General features: G+C 35.3%; 3 protein-coding genes across 8 annotated transcripts in view; 2 read left to right on the top strand and 1 right to left on the bottom strand.

The window, feature by feature from the left end:
- Window positions 1-21,567, top strand: part of LOC116175745 (transcription factor Sp9) — a 95,418-nt gene that overhangs the window by 33,178 nt on the left and 40,673 nt on the right. The window lies entirely within an intron of this gene.
- The window catches only part of LOC116175750 (transcription factor IIIB 90 kDa subunit-like), a 28,820-nt gene that overhangs the window by 2,640 nt on the left and 4,613 nt on the right, over window positions 1-21,567 (top strand). The window contains exon 3 of the mRNA XM_031494034.1: window positions 1,013-1,117. Within this exon, the coding sequence (XP_031349894.1) occupies window positions 1,013-1,117 (105 nt within the window). The remainder of the gene's footprint in view (window positions 1-1,012; window positions 1,118-21,567) is intronic.
- On the bottom strand, window positions 1,633-19,651 carry LOC116175744 (BTB/POZ domain-containing protein 6). Of its 6 annotated transcripts, XM_031494019.1 has the most exons (7): window positions 19,474-19,651; window positions 10,547-10,826; window positions 4,867-5,266; window positions 4,598-4,814; window positions 2,960-3,203; window positions 2,838-2,896; window positions 1,633-2,784 (listed from the first exon to the last, which is right to left on the bottom strand). In XM_031494019.1, exons 2-7 carry the CDS (start codon window positions 10,770-10,772, stop codon window positions 2,317-2,319), a joined length of 1,614 nt encoding a protein of 537 aa, XP_031349879.1. In that variant the 5' UTR covers window positions 10,773-10,826; window positions 19,474-19,651; the 3' UTR covers window positions 1,633-2,316. The 6 variants fall into 6 exon arrangements, with proteins under 6 accessions (XP_031349879.1, XP_031349876.1, XP_031349878.1 ...); XM_031494016.1 differs by having other exon boundaries at window positions 2,838-3,203; XM_031494018.1 differs by having other exon boundaries at window positions 2,838-3,203; window positions 4,867-5,263.

Raw genomic sequence — 21,567 nt, 5'->3', positions numbered from 1 at the left:
GACGCTCGTCAAGAATGACCCTGTATAGGTAAAAGTAGGCAATACATTATTGCGTGCATGTAGGCAACACACAATGCACCCGTGATTGAAATACCGAAACGAATTTATTTATTTTGCCTTTATTTGTGAGTGGGCGGGTGGGAGTGCATTTCAAAAATGATATTAAATGTGAAATTATATGATGAGGGTAATATTTTGAAATTAGGGAAATATTGCACGTTAGCATGAATAGGGGTGTTTGGATTTTTAATGGTAATGAAACACCTCATTATACTTATGGGCTCCTATATATCCATAGGCATATATAACTTATGTCATTATGGGCTTATTGAAACACTGCTCAGTATTATAATGGTAATGGTGTTTATAGCATGAAGTAGATCAGCTGTAGGAAGGGATATTTGTATATAATTGCTAGTATTTTGATGGTTTTTTTAGCCAATTCTGTAAACCCTTTGTTAAAGTTTACGCATTTACTATTAGGAACATTTTTGACGCGTTTAAATCTTCTAACGAACTACCTCGGCAAGAACTTACATTTTTTCAAATACACGTATTTTCATAATTCTATAAAAAAGTACTTGTGAAGTCAATAATGTAAAATAGGCCTTGGATTTTTAATGTGCACCCTACTTGATTTTGGGAGTGTGGCTTATCTCTCGGTAACAAAAAAGATTCGTTTTTTACACAAATAAGTATAATTTTAAGTGGCAAAATAGACATATCTTTCTGTTTTTGTGAAGAAATGAGCCTAATAATGCGCCATTGAACGTTTGACCTATTTCTATTTCCAAAATTCCAATTTTTTTGAATTTGATGACCCTAGGGATGGATCTTGCATGTCAGATTTATTAATATTAAAATTTATCAACAACTTCACTGTAAGAAATAGGCTACTTATAATACCCTAAGACCTAAGTAATAAAATGTTGCATAAACCCACCTTCATTATTTATTTATAAGTTTATTAGTATTTCTGTATCATTCAAGTTTTTCTTAACTCATGTATTAGACATGTTAATCGACATCAGCGATGTACTACAAATTTGTTGTTATGAATTGGGAAGGACATACCTACGAATATCACAGGCATTGTGCATTAACATTCCCTCATTAGGTAAGTGGTTTTATCATATTTTTCTCATATTACTATGAAACCTATCCATGAGTGTGCATTGGTCAACCACAACCGTCCTGATCAACATGCATTTGAAATTGTCCAATATCAAAAATTGTGTGAAAGGTTTGAGAAGGGGGCCCTGGGTAAATATCCAATGTGTACTGTCTTCCAAGCATGCAATACAATGCGATTGTCAAAAAAATTAGTAGGGAAACAGTACAATGTATGAAAAAGTGTAAGAGCAACATTGTGTAGAGTTAAAACGTGATTTTCACTGGGTCCTACCATCAAGGTCGGGCAAATGTTAAAAATTGCTGCGCCGCCTCGCCTCGTTAAGAGTTGCTTAGGTTTCAACACCTATCTTCTGGCAAAATAGTTCAACTTGCGTCAACACTTTGAATTGCTCAACACCCTTCATCACAACTTCATTTAATAAGTACGGAATGTTTTCCCTTGCCCCATAAGAAAAACGAAAACCGAGCAAATGTAGCACTTGTAATCACATCGCCAACAATAATAAAAAACGCTATGCTGCTTTTAATATCAAGTCAAGTATATCACAAGATTAATATAAGTATTATACAGTTTTTTGTCGATAGATGAACAATTACATAAAGACAACTAATGTATTGCAAATTTTAGTTTTGGTAAAATGGAAAGTTTTAAAATAGAGTTTGTAAGCCATTAAAAATCTTTGTCTTTCGTCTTGTTCACCCTGTATCGTTTTGGACATCCAAAATATTTAAATGATGACATTTTTACATTAATGAATTATTAAAGTAATAATCTTACAAACTATCTTATTTACAAATAGAGTACATATCACTTGTATGCAACTTTAAAAATGCTTACAGCTTTTAAAATTGGAGCAATGTATATGTATATAAGACATTTCGAAAAATATCTTTCATGCAGCTATTTTTATGAAGGAAGATTCTAAAATTTTACTCTTTGCTTATAGTGTCATACAATTTCTATAACTTTTGAACACAATATTTCATATTTATAATCTAATATCTTCTTCACAAGCGATAATCTGGAATTGTATAATGCGTAACGAACAAAATAAACAAGTCGTACCCAAACCAAAAAATAAAGGGCAAATGATGTCAGATCATTTGTTCACAGCACTTTACGAAAAATAATCCCCCACATAAATATTTAACAACCAAACGTACACATTGAAACAAAAACCCTCAATGCTCATCTGGTGAAGGTCCATAGAAAATAAGCTCTGGAATTTGTCCACCTTGGACACCTGTACCGTTAGTACTCTCAGAGGAGCATTGAAATTGAAACGTAACAGTCCCGACGGAAACTTCACTCATACCCTCCTGACCGAAGTAACTCAGCTCGCCGCCATCTAAAACTGCAGATGCTGTATAAAAAGATTCTGGCTCAATTTGTATTGGATTATCAAAGTACACATGAAACGTATTGCTAGATCCGTCAGAAAAGAATTTTGTGCTATTGTCCGCTAAAACGCGACCTAATCTTTTAAGCTCAATTTTAACATTATAATCTGCAGCGCCGTTTGACGAACCGTAAAGTCCAAAACCGACAACAAATATTCTTTTGTCGACAGAAAACTGAATACTGTCACAACGTCCTCGATATCTCCACTGATTTGAACGATAGGCACATGATTGAAAACGATGACATACCTAAAAAAAGAACAATTTTGGCGTTATGTTTTTTGAATACGCAACGGGCTCACCTGAGATTTCAACCCTGTTCGTGATTTAGTAGGATACACAAGGCTTGGCTTGTTGTTAGCTGTGAAATGGAAAAAAATATCAATAGTTTCTTGCTGCGTTAAAATTCCCATTTGAGCAGCACCATTTGCAAACTCCTCCAATGTCATTGTCGGAATACGGACTAGATATAGGGCATTTCCTAATACGTAACGCTTATTCGACGGGGTCGGATCTAAATCTCGTCTTAAACATTCAGCCGTTGCCCAATTGAGCGCTGCTTCTAGTAACACCATTTCTTTACAATTTAGAGTTTCTCTTCCTAATACGGATTCTAATGTCGACATATCTATATCTACAAATCCTTCTGATTTTAATGCCATTTCTGCCTACAATAATAAACAAAACTTTAGATTTGTGTATGTAAACGGTAGACCAAAACCCGACCAAGCAAAGTTTTCGAGTTGGTGGCCATTAGACTTTAATGGTAAAAGTTTAAATTAAAAAAAACAAAACGCATCCATCGAACAGCTGTTAGTATTACATCAGCGGTTGAATGCCCAATATTCTATATTGTAGTAACTGGACTGTTAGGGAGGTATGAAATGAAATTCGACATGTTAATAATCCATATATTGACAACACATGAAACACTACATTAATTATTACAATTACCAACATCAATGCTGTAAATATTTGGATTAAAAGAAAGGAATGTATGCGACTTACGGTAATTGGCAAACTCAAGTACAACTTATTTGCCGATCACCTGTTATAATAAAAGCTATTTAATATTATAGAGTAAAGAATAAGATAGTGAGAGAACCTCCTTGTACTTTTTGCGAAAGAAACACTATAGGAATTAGCCCACTAAAGCAATGGCCACATAACATCGCGTTAGTATAAGATTACACTTTATATAACTATTTTCTTTTGACAGTTCTCTTCCAGTTTAAGTTCTTTTAATGCAGTCTTTCGTTCATATGACGCGAAAACGTTTAGTAAGATTTTTTTATTGTATAAACGGGTTTTGCTAGAATGTAGGTGAAACCGAATCACTGGATAAGCAAATATTATGGCAATAAAATATCACGTGGAAAGTAAGAGGCCGAACTGTTGGTTTGCTATGCGTAAGAAAGCAGGAACGTTAATCAATATTCAGTCTTATCAATACAGTAAGAGATATGAGATTCTCTGAACTTTGGAAAATGTCATTTGTGAATTTACAGTCAAAAATGTGATTTTTTAAAAATTTTTAGATATACAGGGTGTAACAGTGGTAAAAGGGATGAAAACAATCATTTTGGAGTTATGTATGTTAGTTAGTTATAAAACTTAAACAAAATTGACATGTAGGGGCGGAGCGGAAGGCAAGAGTGGGGGATGCTCCTAAGTATACTTCAAATTATCAAAAGCGCCACCTTTATTCTTGTAGTATAAGGTGGCAATTAATAAAAAATCAGCTACAGCCTCTGCGTGGTTGTCTCACTATCTCATTATTTACACTATGTCAATACTTAAGATATGTATATAAAATATTGAGCATTTTTAGGTAATCACACAAACTAGACACATCGACAATAACATTAAATAGGTACAAAGTTTCCATAAATCATTAAAAAGTGGCAGTCGTTAGCTTGATGGGTGTGTTAAAATACATTCAAAACAAGGAAGGAACACTAGATTGAATTCTGGCCGTACTAAAACTCAGATGCCTTTTCTGGGGTTTATTGCAGTGGTCATTTGTTAGGTCGAGGCATGACAATGAATGTGGGAGGCTTACCTGGGCGTCGATTACTTCCCAGCATCGTTGCATTAAATCGGGCTCTTCGAATAATCGCGACTGGCTTAATAACAAACAGGCATTTTTGGCGGTAAGACTAGTTTCTAAATAATTTACGCAAGCTCTAGCTAGATGCGGGACTATGTACTTTTTCGCTACGTATAACGTCGCTAATACTGTGTCCGCCTCTAGTTGAATTTCATCACAATATAGGTACCTAAAAAGAGGGGTGGTAAATTCCCACGTGCGAATCGTAATAAGTGACTTACTTTAGTAGTGTAAGGAAAGCGGAAGGTTCGACGTCAGGAACTTCGATTTCTTCTTTGCATTCGGCTAAACCCCCGTGGAACATCGCGTAGAATACCGAACTGCTCGTCGCAAGCACGTACTTATGTGCCGGTATCACTTGCGTCGCACCCGAGCTTCCGACTATGAACTTAACATCTGCCATAAGTTCATTGTTGAACATGGCTGCGTTTCGTTCCCTAACCGTCGTTTTCGTTGCTTGCCAGTTGGGATCTTCTGTTCCAGTTGGTCCCAAAGGTGAGGCGCAAGGACTGGAGGGAGGAGAGCCCGGGGCGCTTGCAGGTTGCATTATCTGCACGCTTTCGCGTTGGGATATAACGTGCGGAGGAGATAAACTAAGAGCGCCATTATTTAGTGTTTCTGCTGTAAACAAAATTAAACGGTATGAAACGAGACTGTTAACTTCAATTAATTAACGGAGTGTATGTCAAGTAGTTTCAAGGATAACATAATGAAATCTATTTTATGTTAAAGAATCAAGAGACCTTCACATCATTTGCTTATCCCTGTTATTCCAGGTTGGGTGGATAAGGATAATATGGTAAAAGTGATAAGATACAGTTTTTTTGCGTAAGGATGTTTTGTGGTAAACAAAGTATTGCCCTCCCCACCTCCAATGGACTATCTAATTTTAAACCAATCATAATTGATTAATTACGAATTTATTTGTTTTCAAATTGCACAAAGATAGTATTTCATAGTTCCCGCCTAAAGTGATTCTGCGCAGAAATTTACTGCAACGCCCGAAAGCGAAGCAAGCAAAATAAAAACAATTGACCTACCGTTCATCCATGCATTCGTTTGCGACACCGAAATCGTATCCTGTATTCGTTTCATCGGTTTAGGTGCAATTTTAGAATATAAATTCGACATAGCCATAATTTCTAATTTTTTTTACGTCGATCGCCAAATAACGGAACGGTAAATTACACGCACGCCATTAGGATTGTTTCCCCTCTCGCACTACTAGCACGGCGCGTTTGTAGAAAAGCGGTCGATCAACGGTGCAAGGCAAGGAAAGGAAGAGTTTATAAAGCGCATAATCACAAGATTCTGTTATATTTTGTCATGTCATCATCGATTTTTTGGGGTTTCCGTTAAAGGAAATTTTGTAATTTGTTCCACAAAACTAAATTGAAGTCAAATTGAGACCATTGTTATTGGTTTCAACCATTTATTTATCGATAACTAATCTAAATGCCAATCTAATTTTATCTTGTGTTTCGGGTCACTCCTAAATTGCATCCTTGCAAAACGAAAGAGCTGCATTTTAATGAACGCACGTGTAAAGTTTGTTGCCTATGCAGGTGCAATGCATGCACATGTTCATATGACTTGCATCGCGCTAGTGAGTCAATTCGCCACATAGGGCCTTTATTTCAAAACGATCGATTGCAATTTTGTTAAAAATAAAAAATTCCAAAAACATATTCATTTAGGGGGAAATGAAGAAAAAATAACTGAGGTGAAGTACAAAATCTGCTGAATTACATATCTAAAAATGGACTTCCGACAAACATCGCGAATGTTGTAAATTTTATTTAGAACGATAACGATTGATTACGCCAAAGCGTCAGCTGATTTGCGTTGATCGAAAGACAACTGAACGCTCATTGGTTCATTTAAATGTATTCCGAAGCGCGACCTGCGACCTCAAATCGAAGCGGGGTATGAATTATGATGCATCAAGCTGACGCTTAATGGCGTATTCAGCGTTGGAAAGTGTCCACAACATAAAAAATAGCGACTGTAATACGTAGGTTCCCACATCAAATTTAAAGACAATTACTTTCTCCACAAAATGGTATTTTTTTCCCTGAATGGTTCAAGTCGAGATTAAAGTGCAACTGTCAGAGTAGCGTATGTCTCAATCTTTTTAGCTCATTTTGTGGGAAAAAAAAATACGCGATTATATTCGTTATGGCTGGCTGGCTGGCTGTCCGACTGAGATCTCAGCAATTACAATAGCTAGAGACCAAATTTTCACTAAAAGCTTTCTGATGTAGTGTAGATGTGCAGGCTTTAGTCTATTTTGAGTTAGATTACTCGTGAGATCGATAATTTTAAACTTTGCTAATGAAATACTGATCTGCATTACCAAAAATGCGCTTTCATCATGTATATGCTGATTTACAACTTGTTTAATAAATTAACAATATTGGCCGTCATTTTCATTTTTTGATATGTTAATCAGCAGAATTCCTACTTTAACTTTCTATGGCCATGGAAAAATGGGATAGATGGACTGGAGTCTGGACTGTTAGTTTTGTAATAAAATTAAGGTCAAATCTTCCATTAAACTTCCCCCTAAAACTGGTAGTATTCATTTCCACACCCTCATCCACACCCACAATACCCACAAATTCGAAGGGTCAGGTTATAAATTAATTTTAAAAAACCTGTACAAGTACAAGATAAATTAATTTTAACTGTTTTAATTTTATAATTTTGAGTGATTTTTAGATTTGCTTGTTCGACCTGATCATATTGTTGTTTTGTAAGTTATAATTGTGGATATCTATCTGCATTTGTTTTTAATTATAATTAAGTTTACCAGTTTACATACAAGTAGGTATTGCTACGTGCCCCACGTTGGACGCCAAATAAAAATGCTATTAAAGGCATTAGGAACACGCAAAAATTCGGTACAATTCTAATTTAAATTCGTGTTAGGGGAAGTTGGTCGTAGAGCAACATTTTCTTTTACTACCCAGACGTTTATACAGGCAAAGGAAATTTGTACTGATTGAATTTAGTGGAGTTATAGGCGCAGAAGAGTTTGTTAAAATCCGTAGAAAAAAATTGAAAGGTCATTTCAACTGAATTATGGTTTTCTTACGGCATTAATTTCAGCTGTAAGTGTAACGATAGAAAGTTACTTTAATAAACAAGAAACAAGAGATGTCTACAATGAGGATGAAGACCGAAGAACAATGGATCGCTGCGATCTTGAAGGAAATAAGAGGAATGAATGTATCAATGTCGGAAATGAAGGCGATAAAAACGTTGAAGAGATCGATAAACAAATAGCTGAAATCATAGAACACATACGAAGCCTATATCCAGACGACGTCCGACAAGTTTAGTCGGAAGGCGTTGATCGAGACTTTTTAGTTAAAGCTCTTTTGGTCGTGGACGTTTGAAACGTAGCCGTTTGTTTTGGTGTATTGCCGTATTTGAGTGTATTTAAAAAGAAGAAAAGAAAGCGGAAGCCTGTTTAGAAGTTTAGTCCGAGTGCTTTAGTTGTCGATGAAGAGAAACCTGTCTTTAAGGTCTTCAAGCTATCAGTTAAAAGGAGTTCTTCTGCCATCAAAGGGCCAATACTATCTTTGTACTTACAACCAAATCAGTGAGGTTCCGAAGCATCATTCAATTTGGTGTTTGTGTTATATTTAGTACGCCTGTTTATTGTTGTTACCGGTAAGGATTATTTAACTAGGTAATTAAACCTTTATTTAAATTTAGTTTGTTTAATCCATCGCTTGTTGCGTGGTATTTGCTTTTCTAACCCTGAGTGCCTATTTTTCTTTCAGCTTATTTGATTGATTTATGTGGAATAAATTTGTTTCATTTGTAAATGGTTCGTTGTGTTGTTAATCGAGTCCAAGTGACGACCTAGATAAGAGTGTTACTGTTAATTTTTTTCGTACCGAAATTACATCAGGTATTAATTAAAAATTTCCTAATTCATTCTTTGGGCTATAACAAGCGATTAAGATGCTGAATTTTTCAAATTAATAACTTACGTCAATATCGAAATTTTCATTTTGGCGGAGGCTGGTCGTGCCCTAGAAAAATTATATTTATTTCTTTTAAAGGTTTTATCAGAACCTGAGTTCAAATTGAGCTTTAGTGATCATTTGCCATTTAAATAGATTTTTACTCAAAACTAAAATAGTTTTACGCAATTATCTACACGGAAATAACGCTTTAAGTGGATACGCACTGGGATCCTGACTGGGATGAATACCTACGCATCTTAGTTATAGACCTCTCAACCGTTGTATTCTTTCCGTACAATTTTTCGGTAATTAACCTTCATAGAAACCTTGTCCTGATAATAAGCATAACAAATTATCTAATTTGGTGCAGTCGTTTTGAAGTTATGTGCGTACATACATTTCGGCGATTCAGTTTTATTTATATAGATCTTCTATTAAGTACCTACATATTAAGGAAATCTTTAATTTTTTATAAATCGGCGCGTTGCAGATGATTTTTACAACTTTTTAAGTGGAATTTTGGTCATCACAGAAAGGTGCAAAAATTGACTCATTTAACCTAATCTCTACCTTCAATAATAACAAAGTTACCCATGCAATCTCGCCGGATCTGGAACAAAGGTGCTCATTGAATATTAGAGCGCAATTTTTCAGATATTTGAAACTTTCCTTTTCCTATACCGATACCTATTTAAACATGGCGACCATGTGAAATAATGATAACGGCCATTTTGAATCCTTAGAGATGAATCGTCTGATACTTAGGGTGAAATTGATTCTGTGGTGGTTTCATACTCGCTTGCTTTCATAATAAAATGCGGTATGCGCGAAACAATTTCGGCCAGTCGCAGCCATAAACATTGGTTTTGTTGAGTTGATGTTATTACTCGTGTTATTATTATTGTTGACTGTTCCACGTCACGATAAACAAGTTAGCGCCATATAATGAAATAATGTAAAGGAAGGTCGTGTTTCATGTAAATAGTGCTATAAGAATGGAATCTCCTCCTGCATTTTCAAATTATTGCCACATCAATAAATGAACTGACGTAGCTATAAACAAAAGTTATCGACTTGAGACCCCCAAAACAATTCCGCCTTTAAACTTTTCCGCCCAGTCGATACCAATTAGATTTCCCATTCATCAATTTTACGACTACATCAATTTGGAAATTCGATGGAAAACAATTTAGAAATTATCAAGTAAGACGTAATTTAAACGCACCCATTAACCTCTATTGTATTGTAATAAAACAATAACAATTCAGAATAATATTATAAATATGTTTAAAATTTTTAATTAATTACGATAATTTAACCGGTAAATTTGATTGCACTGATAAAAAGGCAATAAAAGTCAGAGACGTATGAAATAGTACATGGAAAGGGTGACCATTGCTCAATTAATTATATGGCAAACAATAAAGTTAGGAAATGTAGGTATGGTAATTCAAAACAAATTGTTACTTTTAATGAGTCGCTCAGTATGTAGACCGTTGCATTTTGCATTTACAAAAGTGCAATTTATTCAGTTAGTATTAATGATCAATTTTAAATTACACTTGTGCAACAAGTTTACACTCTCACACTGCATGCCTAAACCTGGGATCGTGCTCTTTTTCATTTTTCACGTTGCTATGTTGCTGTGTAAATAAATTCTTTCTTGCTAGTGAACATCTCTTGGTATTTTGTGGTATGAAGGCTATTGAAAAAGAAAAACGTTGCCAGTCATGCATTGGTTGCAGTTGCCATTTTGCATTATATGCAAATTATTTTATTTTAATCGTTTTCCGATGGATTATTAAAACTTGCCTTGAATTACTACGTAAATGCATTATTAGATCTACGCAACTTGCATATTTTGTGGTCTATAGAGGTATTATTAACTCACTTTGTAATTACGATTTATTGTTTAACCTACCAAATCTTTCTAGTGGATTGCTAGGATTGTCGCAATCATTAACATCCACATTTTCCTCATCCAAGGTAAAGAGGTTATCCAGAACGGAAACGCTACTAGTTGCTCCCTGATTTTTTCCGACGTAATGCGCGCAGCGATACAGTAAATACCAGACGTCGGTTTGGCTCAGAACCCAGGCTAGAAGATGCCTGCCTTTGCTAAGGCTTGCATACTCTGCGCCTAACATAGCATTTGAAATCTTCGCAAGGTCCCCGGTGATGTGAAGTCCTCTTCAGTAGTTCTGAAAGCAAAAACGAAATTGATAGTGTAATAAAATGTTAATGGACTTTCGTTTTGAGAAATACCGCTTTTATTGCATGCAATAATAATAATTCATTCGCGTAATCAGACTCATAGCATAGGTAACGTTTAGTAATGTGTGATACAGTGATTCCCCTGCCATTATTTATCCATTGACAGTATAGAATCTCTCACAGCAGAAAGTCACTAGTTCCTATTTGACAATAGCAATGTCGGTGTCGTAACTAAGGTTCCCCAGGTTGAAAATTAAATGTTTCACATTCATTTCTCAACAAAACATCCATGGGTAACTAGATCTTGCATCTAGAATCAACAATATTTTTTATTTGATGTTCCTTTATATTGTCCTCTCTGGCCATTAGCTGGTCCACTACAGATTTACTGCATTTTACCAGCACCAACATTGTCGTCTATCTGATGCTGGCGTTATGCGCATAATATGCGCGCACAGGGCCAGCTATGCGCACAGGACCAGTAGACTGCACCCTTAAATTAACCATATCCAATGATCATTTCCAATAAAATGCTTAAACAAAATATTTTTCCCCAAGCTGCGCAATTAACTGTTTCATAGATATGGCCTGTGACCCTTATTAATAGGACACCCTGTACAAAACATCCACCAAACAATTTAACATTGGAAATGCTTATGGTGTCGTATATGGGTACATAGTTATGAGTTTCGTTCAAGGCCAAAAAGGCAACGGTGTTGCAGTGACGATTGTACCGTACTCGACCGTAATCGGCAGGTGAAGGAATAGTCGCGGATAATGTCGAATGTCGATACGATACTTAGTTATTGCTCAATTGTTTTGTTAATTACGAGCATGTTTTTTAATACTATGCAGTCCATATAGAGAGGCATAACGCATGCACACTGCGGTGTAATGTAGTGTTAGATCCATCTGTTGTTTGTACCTACTTGTCCTTCCCATATTTGGAACAAATGCACAAAAGCAAACACTTTACTGTTTGTCAAAATTTAGATAAAATGTTGCCAATAATATTTCTTGTGGATCCGTAACTGTTTTGGTTATAATTTTGTATTCAATTTACACTTCATGAACAATTATGTGGATGTACGAAGCACCGATTTTGACCGCTGGGTTGTTCTAAGGATTGGTTTAGAAGCATTTCTATTTTTTTTATAGGAGGTGCGAATTTGATTTCCATCAATCACTCACCATTTGTTCACTACTCCACTTTCACATAGTTCCAACCCCAGACGTGTAATAATTCGTACATTTTACACTCGTTGTATTGTAACACTTTACCATGATATCTATTGTTATACTCGACTGATTAAATAAATGATAATATACCTAGAAGTCTCTTGCACAATAATTGATAAAGTAATAAATTATTGTTATTAAAGCACCTACGTCGAATTTCACACTCGGTAGCTCACTATACAGAGAAATTCGGCGAAGGAATACAACAATGGGTCACTTACTCCAGTCTCAGGAGTGGTTCAACCCTAGATCGCGTCAAATATATTTTTTCGGGAGTAAATACATAAGAGGTTGATTTTTAATCGGATAATTTTATTTTTACACGAAAGTTTTGTTGCAACGGAAAAAACTAGAGATCAAAAATGGGATAAAGTCGCGACAGCTTTAGCTGGAGCGATTTTATCATGTGCTTTTGATCGAGAGTTTTCCAAGAATCGAGTGTATTTTAAGAAGATTAATAAAAGACAGTAAATTTTACAACCACTATATATTTTACGTATTCCTACGCGCAGTTTTATCGCTGATAAAAAGCTACCTAGCGTTTATTCAGATAAAAAATCATCTAATTGGTTAGAATTTGAAACAATCACTAAGCTGATTGGTCGTATAGTAATCGTTTTAAATTCCCTACCCCTCTGCTTCGTCCACTGTCATGAAAAAATGCACTTCTTCATCTTCAGTTTGCCACTCTCTAAAATTTCACTTTTGTCCATTCTGATAGCCTAAACACCATACACAATTGAATTTTTGGCCTTTTATCCTACACCTAAGTGCCACTTTTCCTTCCCTATAGAGAGTGATTTACTCATAGTTTCATCTGTGAAGTTTTAAATAATTATTCCTGCGCAGTGGTTTTGTACAAGAATGTTAAATAGTTATACTGAAATTTATTATATTATTATATGTACTTTAACAATCGTAACATTACAAGATAGGTATCGAGGTATGTATGTGTCTACAATTCAACCATTTTTTAAATTTAAATTTGGACTAATATTGCAATAATTGTTGTAAACTGATTATCGGAATACAAGAAAATACCCATCAACCAAATTTATGTGATAGATATTCTCGCACGATTAGGGCATTGTACACGGGTGTATTGTATTCGTAACGTAACACTGAATACAGTGTGCTTTATTTACGGGTCATATATAAAAAAGTTGATGAGTATTTTTCCGAAACAAAACGTTATATCCACATCGCTCAACGGTGTCTTGTCGCGCTTAAAAAGTGGCAATGAGAAAGTGTTTTTTTTTATTTTTTGTATTTGTTCAAGTACATCCTTATATTTTTGATTGAGAGCAGAAACATTTTTTTCGTAGGAAAATGGTTTGTTTTTTGGATCACTACTACAAAAATATGGCATATAAAATATACGAATTGCACTGTAGGTATATACATAGTTAATAACGATACAAGTTCGATATGAACATCATAATGAAACGCGTGTAACGTCAAAACCACGAGGAGTAGCGTGAAGAAAAAACCTTTGAAATCTGTGGTACAGCGTGGAACAAAATAAACATAATCAACTTAAGATAATAATTCTTACATGTTATCATCGATCACTATACCGAAATTTTAACATCTTTTGTAGCAAGTTGCGTTGCAGGTTGTACTAGATTATGTATATTTTTACACAACTATTCACTTCATTTTGCTAGGGGATATTAATGTCGATCCCACTAGAGAATACGGTATTTTTAGTAAAATAAGTCAGCTACTGATCTCTTACAATATGATAAGAACCATAAACGCGTCTACTAGGAAAAGTAAGCTTTTAGATAGTTAGTTTTGGTAAATTTAAATTTAATGTTTTTGAAAACTTTATTTTTTATATTTAATTTTTTAATTTTATATTTAAGAATTAATGCACTACCACAACATGACAAATATACGGGGTGTCAATTTTAAAACTTGCAGTCGGCCATATTTTCCAAACTAAAGAAGATATTGAAAATCGCGCAAAACCGTTTCGGGGGTATCGAGGAGGAACCAGAATGACGTTATGAGTGACACCCCCCCCCCTTAACCCCCGAGCCCCCTCGTCAAAAATCCTAAATGGTAACCCCATACTTATGACACATCGTTGGAAATCTACTGAAAAATGCTTCCCATTGGTACCAATAAAGTCAATATTCATTAAGACAATTTAACAAAAATTTAATAATTAACAAAAAAAAATATTGACTGATGGATTTATGGCAAATTGGCCAAGAACTCCAACCTGAGCTGCTTCATTAAGCAATCTTGGTTGCTTTCTATTTTTATTGATAACAGATCCCGTTTCTTCGAATTTAGCGACCAAATCTTGAACATAGGCATGGCTTACATGGCTCCCTGGATGTCTCTCATTAAACGTTCTAGCTGTTCTGAAAGATGATCGATTTTCGGAGCCGTAAATGAATATTATTTCCACACGTTCAGCTGTACTGTAAGTCAATAAAAAAGAAAGCAACCAAGATTGCTTAATGAAGCAGCTCAGGTTGAAGTTCTTGACCAATCTACCGTTGACTGCGATACGCCAAAAGCCTCGTTTAACGCCCGATCCGCTAGTGTGTCTTCGAGTAAATTAAACACTTGTGTTCAGTACGATGAAAAAACATCTGCGATAACACGGGCTTATCTTAAAACTAATTAGCCTATGCTGTGATAACGCTCTTATTGCAATGACCGGAGCTAACATGAGACAACCCTACAAAACATTACATTCCAATCTATCTGAATTAGATAAACATATTAGCAGGCGATTATTTACACATCATTAAATAAATAATTCTACTTAAAATCAACAAAGACTTTCAATTCAAATAACATGATCGAAATTGTGTTCATTCCGAATTAGCGACCAACGTTTAACGTAAAAGTAAAAATGAAAATAACCGTTGTCCGTCATCCAACGTGGCTGTAGTTGCTGATACCAAATAACCGCATAATATATTGCTGTGTGTAATGGCAAACGGTCACTAAGCCACCCACAAAAACATTTCCAGCTAACTTAATTAAATAAGCTTGATTATAAATTATCGACACGCCCGCCTTTGCTACAATGAAACAAAAATCTCGATACATGACTTGATTTTATTAATCTAGGAATCTCAGCACCTTTGATCAGTTTCACCAGCTCCAAGGAATTATTTAAACAAATTTTGAATAACACCTAGCATAAGTCTGGGGACGAATATCCAATTTAACATGAAAACTCCAATCCTCCGAATTTAGGTTTCGATTAAACACAAAATTGTTGATTGATAAATAAAATAACATTTATTCGGGCTAAATTCAATACGAAGCCAGTGGCACCAAACAAAATAACGAATACAACACTTTCATGATATATCTAGTTATTCATGCATTTCTTATCAAAAACAGCGGAAATTTACTACAATTCTTTCCCCATTTACATTTTCTCTATCTGTGGTAGTTTTCGAGATCTACATACTAAATATCGGAAAAAAACTCACTCTGTATATGAAAATAAAGTGGTATTCCGTGGCATACTTTCTGCATCCCTATGCACTACAGAAGCCATAAAAGTGATGCATGGGTTATCTAAATGCACATTTTTACGCATGTTAATTGCATACTATAAACCGTACAAAACAATGACAAATGTTTTAAGTCAGCGTCTAAAATGCTCGTTTGGAAATTAGATTACAAAAATTCGTTCTCCAAAATGTGATCTGGACGGAATTGGATACATGGGGATCTTTGAACATGAAAATTTGAATTTGAACTCTAGAAGGACGACCAAAAATCGTAAAGTTTTAAATATTGCGAACACATTCCATAAAAAAACTGAAATAAAAACTTTTTTGCAGCCTTGCGTAGGGTGAGCCGTCTTAATGAAGAATTTTGCACAGCTGCAAGTATTTAGAGTTCGGTGGGGAGTTCCTAAATGAAATATTTTCTGCGCGGGCTTTATTTGGAAAAAAAATGTTACGGTTCCTTCAACCATTCATTTTTATCTCTGAACGCGTTGTACTTGTTCTACATAGATATATCACACCCTCCGCACAAATTGCTATTATGGCACTGCTACAAATAAAATTCTTGCCATAATTCAGTTGTGAACTTTCATATACCGTTGGGGAGCTATCGTTCTAAACTAGATAATAATAATAAAATAGATAATAATAGGCGTCGCCCATTACATTGGGGCGCAAAACAAAGGTGCCACAAAAATCAGTACAACACAAGCATAATTCAGATGCGAATTTTAGCTAGAAACTTTCGTTCTTAGCACTAAAAGGTTCGGACCCAAATGGCCACTGAACTTGATTGGGAAATTCGATATCTCTATCCATATTGACACACAAAAAGTGGGGGTTGGCGCTCAAATTAATCGATCCAGAGCTTTTCGATTCTGTAATGTTAGGGGGAACAAGTTAATGAACGGATTGTCCCCTATTAAAATTGTATCCATTTTTTGAAAGAATGGAGGAAAGTTGGAGATGGACGCACATAATAATATACATCCTGAGTATGAAAAGGGGTAATAATCCTTTACAGAAATTTCGAATTTCTTCAAAACTGAAGACCCAAAAATTACGTAGGTAGGTATATAATTATGTATGAACGCACAAATTTGACCAGGTTGGGCAAAGTGGATGCCATAACTTAAATTAACGTATACCTTATAAAATTCCGATGCATTAAGCAAGGAATAAGACCCAACAAATGGTGCTTATAATTAATCATTAATTAATTAGGAGCGCTTTATCTGCTAACTTTTCTGTGCGTTTTTAGACGCGACCATTGAAAATGTAGCCGATATTAATTTAGTTTTCGTGCGCTAACTGTGTAAAACCTCCTACACAGAATTCCCAGTTGAGGGAAAGTAAAAGCGTTATTTTTTCATTAAAAAACCAGTTCCAAAGAATACTACACTGAAATGGGAAAAATACGATTCCTGCCAATCCTCACAGAGTTGTATATAAGTAAATAGAGAGACAGTCTTGTAGCGAAAAATTGACTCCAATTGAACCTTGCGCAGGCCGTTGGTGAGTGTGCGCAGTAATCGACAACAGAACCGGCTTCAAATTAAATGATCCTTAAAGCAGGTTCGGCTTGAGAATAATATGGTTTCTCATTGCAACAAAAATTGAAAAGAAATTCAGTGTGTGGTGAATGATGTTGTTAACACTGTGTCTTGAATAAATAAGAAACATTACAATCGTTAAGAACTTTTAATACAGTAGACTACACTACAATACAAAGCTGGTAAGGGGCTTACAACATACAACATCAGAATCGAGAAAAGATTTTTTGAGATTCTGGTATAAAGGAAATCGTATATTTGTCGTGCGACCGAGTTTAAAGATCTATTTATGCACTCAGTGAGTATAAAAATAAGCAATGAAAGAATAAAATAAGTTGAAATTTTATTTTGGTGCGGGACAAAATTTCAGGTGTGCAATGCCGAAAACACAGTTTGAATACAGGTAGCCACAAAGACAAACTGCAAATGCCAATAACTCAAATATCTCAAAAATGGAGCATCGGCAGAGGGTATGTACAGTGGCACCACACTCAGAAGGTCCCTGACAGGGCGTGTCCGAGGACGTTGGAAATTTAGACTGTACATTCTCATGCAAAATTTGACTCTACTAAATATAAATAAGTGGGCACGCGATATGAGTTGCATTACTTCAAGGGGAAACAGTAAAATTAATAATTTTATTTCTACAAAACGTAAACACATTTAAAATTGTTAGATGTTCATGTTCAACACAATTTACAATTCTGATGCACTTCTGCTGTGTAAATAAATATGGACAGTTATTGAAACAATCACATTGAAATTAATATTATAATACTCGCGACTAAATTAACACACAACCTTTAACTTTTTTCATTCATTATCGTCACTTGACCACTAATCATCATCGGAACTGCCGGTGTTCACAATAAATTGTAGATTGTCAATAAATTCATTTCTCGTAGGAATGTTATTTGCTTCTAACTAAGAACGTATCACTTCCTTACGATTATTCATTGTTGGTGGCTTATTTATTTGAACACTGACGAGGTGCGTGAGTTTGCTGGTAAATTTGGTATAAGCTGCTTCTCTAACCACTGCATAAAGTTGGTATGATTCATATCATCGTAATAATCCCCCGATTTACTGTGCGACATCCTCTACAAAACCAGAACGACTACCAGCATCATACATAAGACAAAAATATGTATGACCAGCATACTACGATGTACCTCTGACCAGCCCTATTATAAACTTCCGATACTTCATCTGATTGTTAGCATTTACTCACTCCGTACGATGGGTGAATATAGGTTTCGTCCAAGTATATCACGGGTTTCTCGTCACATTCAGGTTGTTCATTTTCTTTTAATCTTCTTAAATAACGAGATGCCATACTACAATGTCACTTCTTTCCATTACCAACCTACGTTTGTCCCGACACTTCTTGTATCGAAAACCAAGTTTCAACAATTGCTTGCGAAGAGTTTTCCTTCCACCCATATATTTGATCTTTTCTTGCACTTTTCTAGGAGCATTTTAAAATATCCTTTATTTATGTACAGATCGTCACCTACTAAACATTGAAATGGCGGTAAAGAGTATAATGTAATGGGCATGCTTAAATTATTGCTCCAAAGCGTTTGTTTATTTACAAATGAATCTGAAGCATCTGAAAAGTTATTGCTGTTTTGTTTTGTGATTATGTAACTGAATGCACCGAAAAATCGTGCTAATTCCCTTTCACGCACTGCGCATGAGTCCCAACGGCTCCGCCATTAAAAGTCGGCCACTGTAGTTGGAGTTATTTTTCCACGCGCAGGTCGTATGTACTGCCTCTCTATTTACTTATATACAACTCTGTGCCAATCCTTCACTTTCTATACTATTGAGATTTGACAGCTCGAGTGCATCCTGTTAATCTAACTAAAATTAGTGGTAATTAACCGCCGCTCGATGGATATAATCGCAAATGAATGAGTTTCAAAATGATGGACGTAACTTTGAAAACTAATTAGCACGTAATTACCTTCAAAACGTGGTGACAAACACAGCCGGAATTTATCTATATTGCACGATAAACAAGGTAAAGGTAATTGGTAGAATCATAAGAAGTTAGCGCAACTACTTGCAATTCTTTAAAAAATGACACCCCAATTTGGTCTATACTTTAGTGTTTCGGAAAAGTAAATTTTCACTTACACCTCGGAATTTTCCGATTGGTTTCTAATGATGCTGCACTAATTAAAATAATTACCGCACGAGCATCTCAACAATAAACCAGGTGTAAACTGCAATGCATAAATTCTAGAAAATATCAGCCTTGGCCCAATGTAACATATACCATACACGATCTAACTCTACTTGAACCATATTATTTTTTATAAACAATATCGGTTACTCTTACTTACTTTATCTATAATGAATTATCTGGTAATCCTGATTCTCACAAATCGCCCGCACCTAAACTAATCCAGCCGCGCCAATTACAGATTCAAACTGAAGACACCGATCAACGAGCACGAAAAAGGAGTACGCGGCGAGAATAGGTAGGTAGGTGTTGTTTACTCTACCGGCACATTGATAGTGTTCGATTATATTTGATGGGTAGTACTGGCCACTGCTTTCTTTAACCTTTTACGATCAAGGCTGTATATACGAGGATAACGAGTAATTCGGCCGAAATGGACTCCAATAGACCGTCGATGGCAGTGCGTGATGAAAATGAAGTTGCACCTTCATGCAAAAAATCAATGGACATGAATTTATTTTTTCGATTCTCATACCTGCAGCTTGCAGGTTTTAAAAAATTGCACTATTTCCGGAATGTGTACAATTAAAATTGCACTACCTGTTTCATTGTTTTCAAGGAGTACGTGTTTCATTAAATTGCGTCGACCTTCTTCAATTTTTTGAAAAATACCATGTATATGGATTGTACATTAAAGGCAGTCTAGTTCTAAACGAAGATTGTTCGAATAGTTCGTTTGTCACTATTAAAGGGAAAACTGTTACGCAAGGGTCTTCAGTCAAAAAGTGGTGCCCAAATGCGTTATGACCCTTGAGGGAGCGTGATTTTGCAATTTATTCAACTTTGCACCAGAAAATAGTAAAACAGCTTCCCAACAAAAGCTGCGATTTTTTACAATTGTCTTGTCCCAAAAAAAAATGGACATACAATCCACTTTCGAGCGATATATTAGCAGTGCCTACTCAAAGTACAAAGTTTAATTGCACTCCCCTTGAATAATTGATTATTTTCCTGTACTATAACAAAACTATAAATGGAGTTCCGCTTTCATTGATTGATGTTGGGCACAGCCCATACATTAAAATCTCCTTACTCTGATCAATTGACTTATTGTAGGTTATCGCAAATCATTATTTTAGGGATTTGCTGGTATTTCCTACAGAAACGATCCTCTTTCCATCCTCAGGGTCTGCATCAGAACGCATGACCATCTAAAACCATTGAATTTAGGTTTTATATCATTTTTTATACTACGCGCGCGGAAGTGTAACTTTTTCTCTCGGAGAGGGATTAAAGGAAAATGAAGTACGAAAAGTGACAGTAAACCTTACATTCAAATGTATGTGCATTCGGGGTTTATAGTCCTTGCACCGTATTTCAAATATTTATTTAGATTTTGTACCTAGTAATTGCAGCAGCCTTTTGAATGGTAATTTTTGCTCAGTCGTTTTTTACGAGGGTATTAAAATCAAAGCAGCTTTAGATAAAGATCTTAAATAAAATGACCTCCAAAGCCAGTGATTGTGACTAGGGATGGGCGATAACTGTTTTCACCTATCGATAAGTATCGGGTACTTACCTATCGATATATTTTACTTATCGATATGCCGATAATTATCGAAATATCGATAGTTATCGATAGTTATCGATATATCGATAGTTATCGATATATCGAGTTATCGATATATCGATATTTCGATAGTTATCGATATTTCGATATTATCGATAGTTATCGATAGTTATCGATATATCGATAGTTATCGATAGTTATCGATAGTTATCGATATTTCGATAGTTATCGATATTTCGATAGTTATCGATATTTCGATATTTCGATAGTTATCGATATATCGATATTATCGATAGTTATCGATAGTTATCGATATTTCGATAGTTATCGATATATCGATAGTTATCGATATATGATTACTATCGATAGGTATCGATAGTTATCGATATGTCGATAGTTATCGCTAGGGATGGGCGATAACTGTTTTCACCTATCGATATAAGTATCGGGTACTTACCTATCGATATATTTTACTTATCGATATGCCGATAACTATCGAAAGATCGATAACTACCGCTATATCGATAAGTATCGGTATCGATAGTTCTCGTTATGGCGATAGTTTTTAATATATAGGTATCGATATAATATTACCGGTAATTTTTTTGAAAGCGTGTCTAAAAACTGCATGAGTTTACTTTTATATTTTGGCGAAAGAGCCCGACAAGACAAGAGTGCTCTTTT

The sequence above is a fragment of the Photinus pyralis genome, unplaced genomic scaffold (genome assembly GCF_008802855.1).
Source record: "Photinus pyralis isolate 1611_PpyrPB1 unplaced genomic scaffold, Ppyr1.3 Ppyr1.4_LG7, whole genome shotgun sequence".
NCBI classification, from domain to species: domain Eukaryota; kingdom Metazoa; phylum Arthropoda; class Insecta; order Coleoptera; family Lampyridae; genus Photinus; species Photinus pyralis.
Note: the sequence above shows the minus strand (reverse complement) of the source record. Positions and strands in the feature narration are given on the sequence as shown.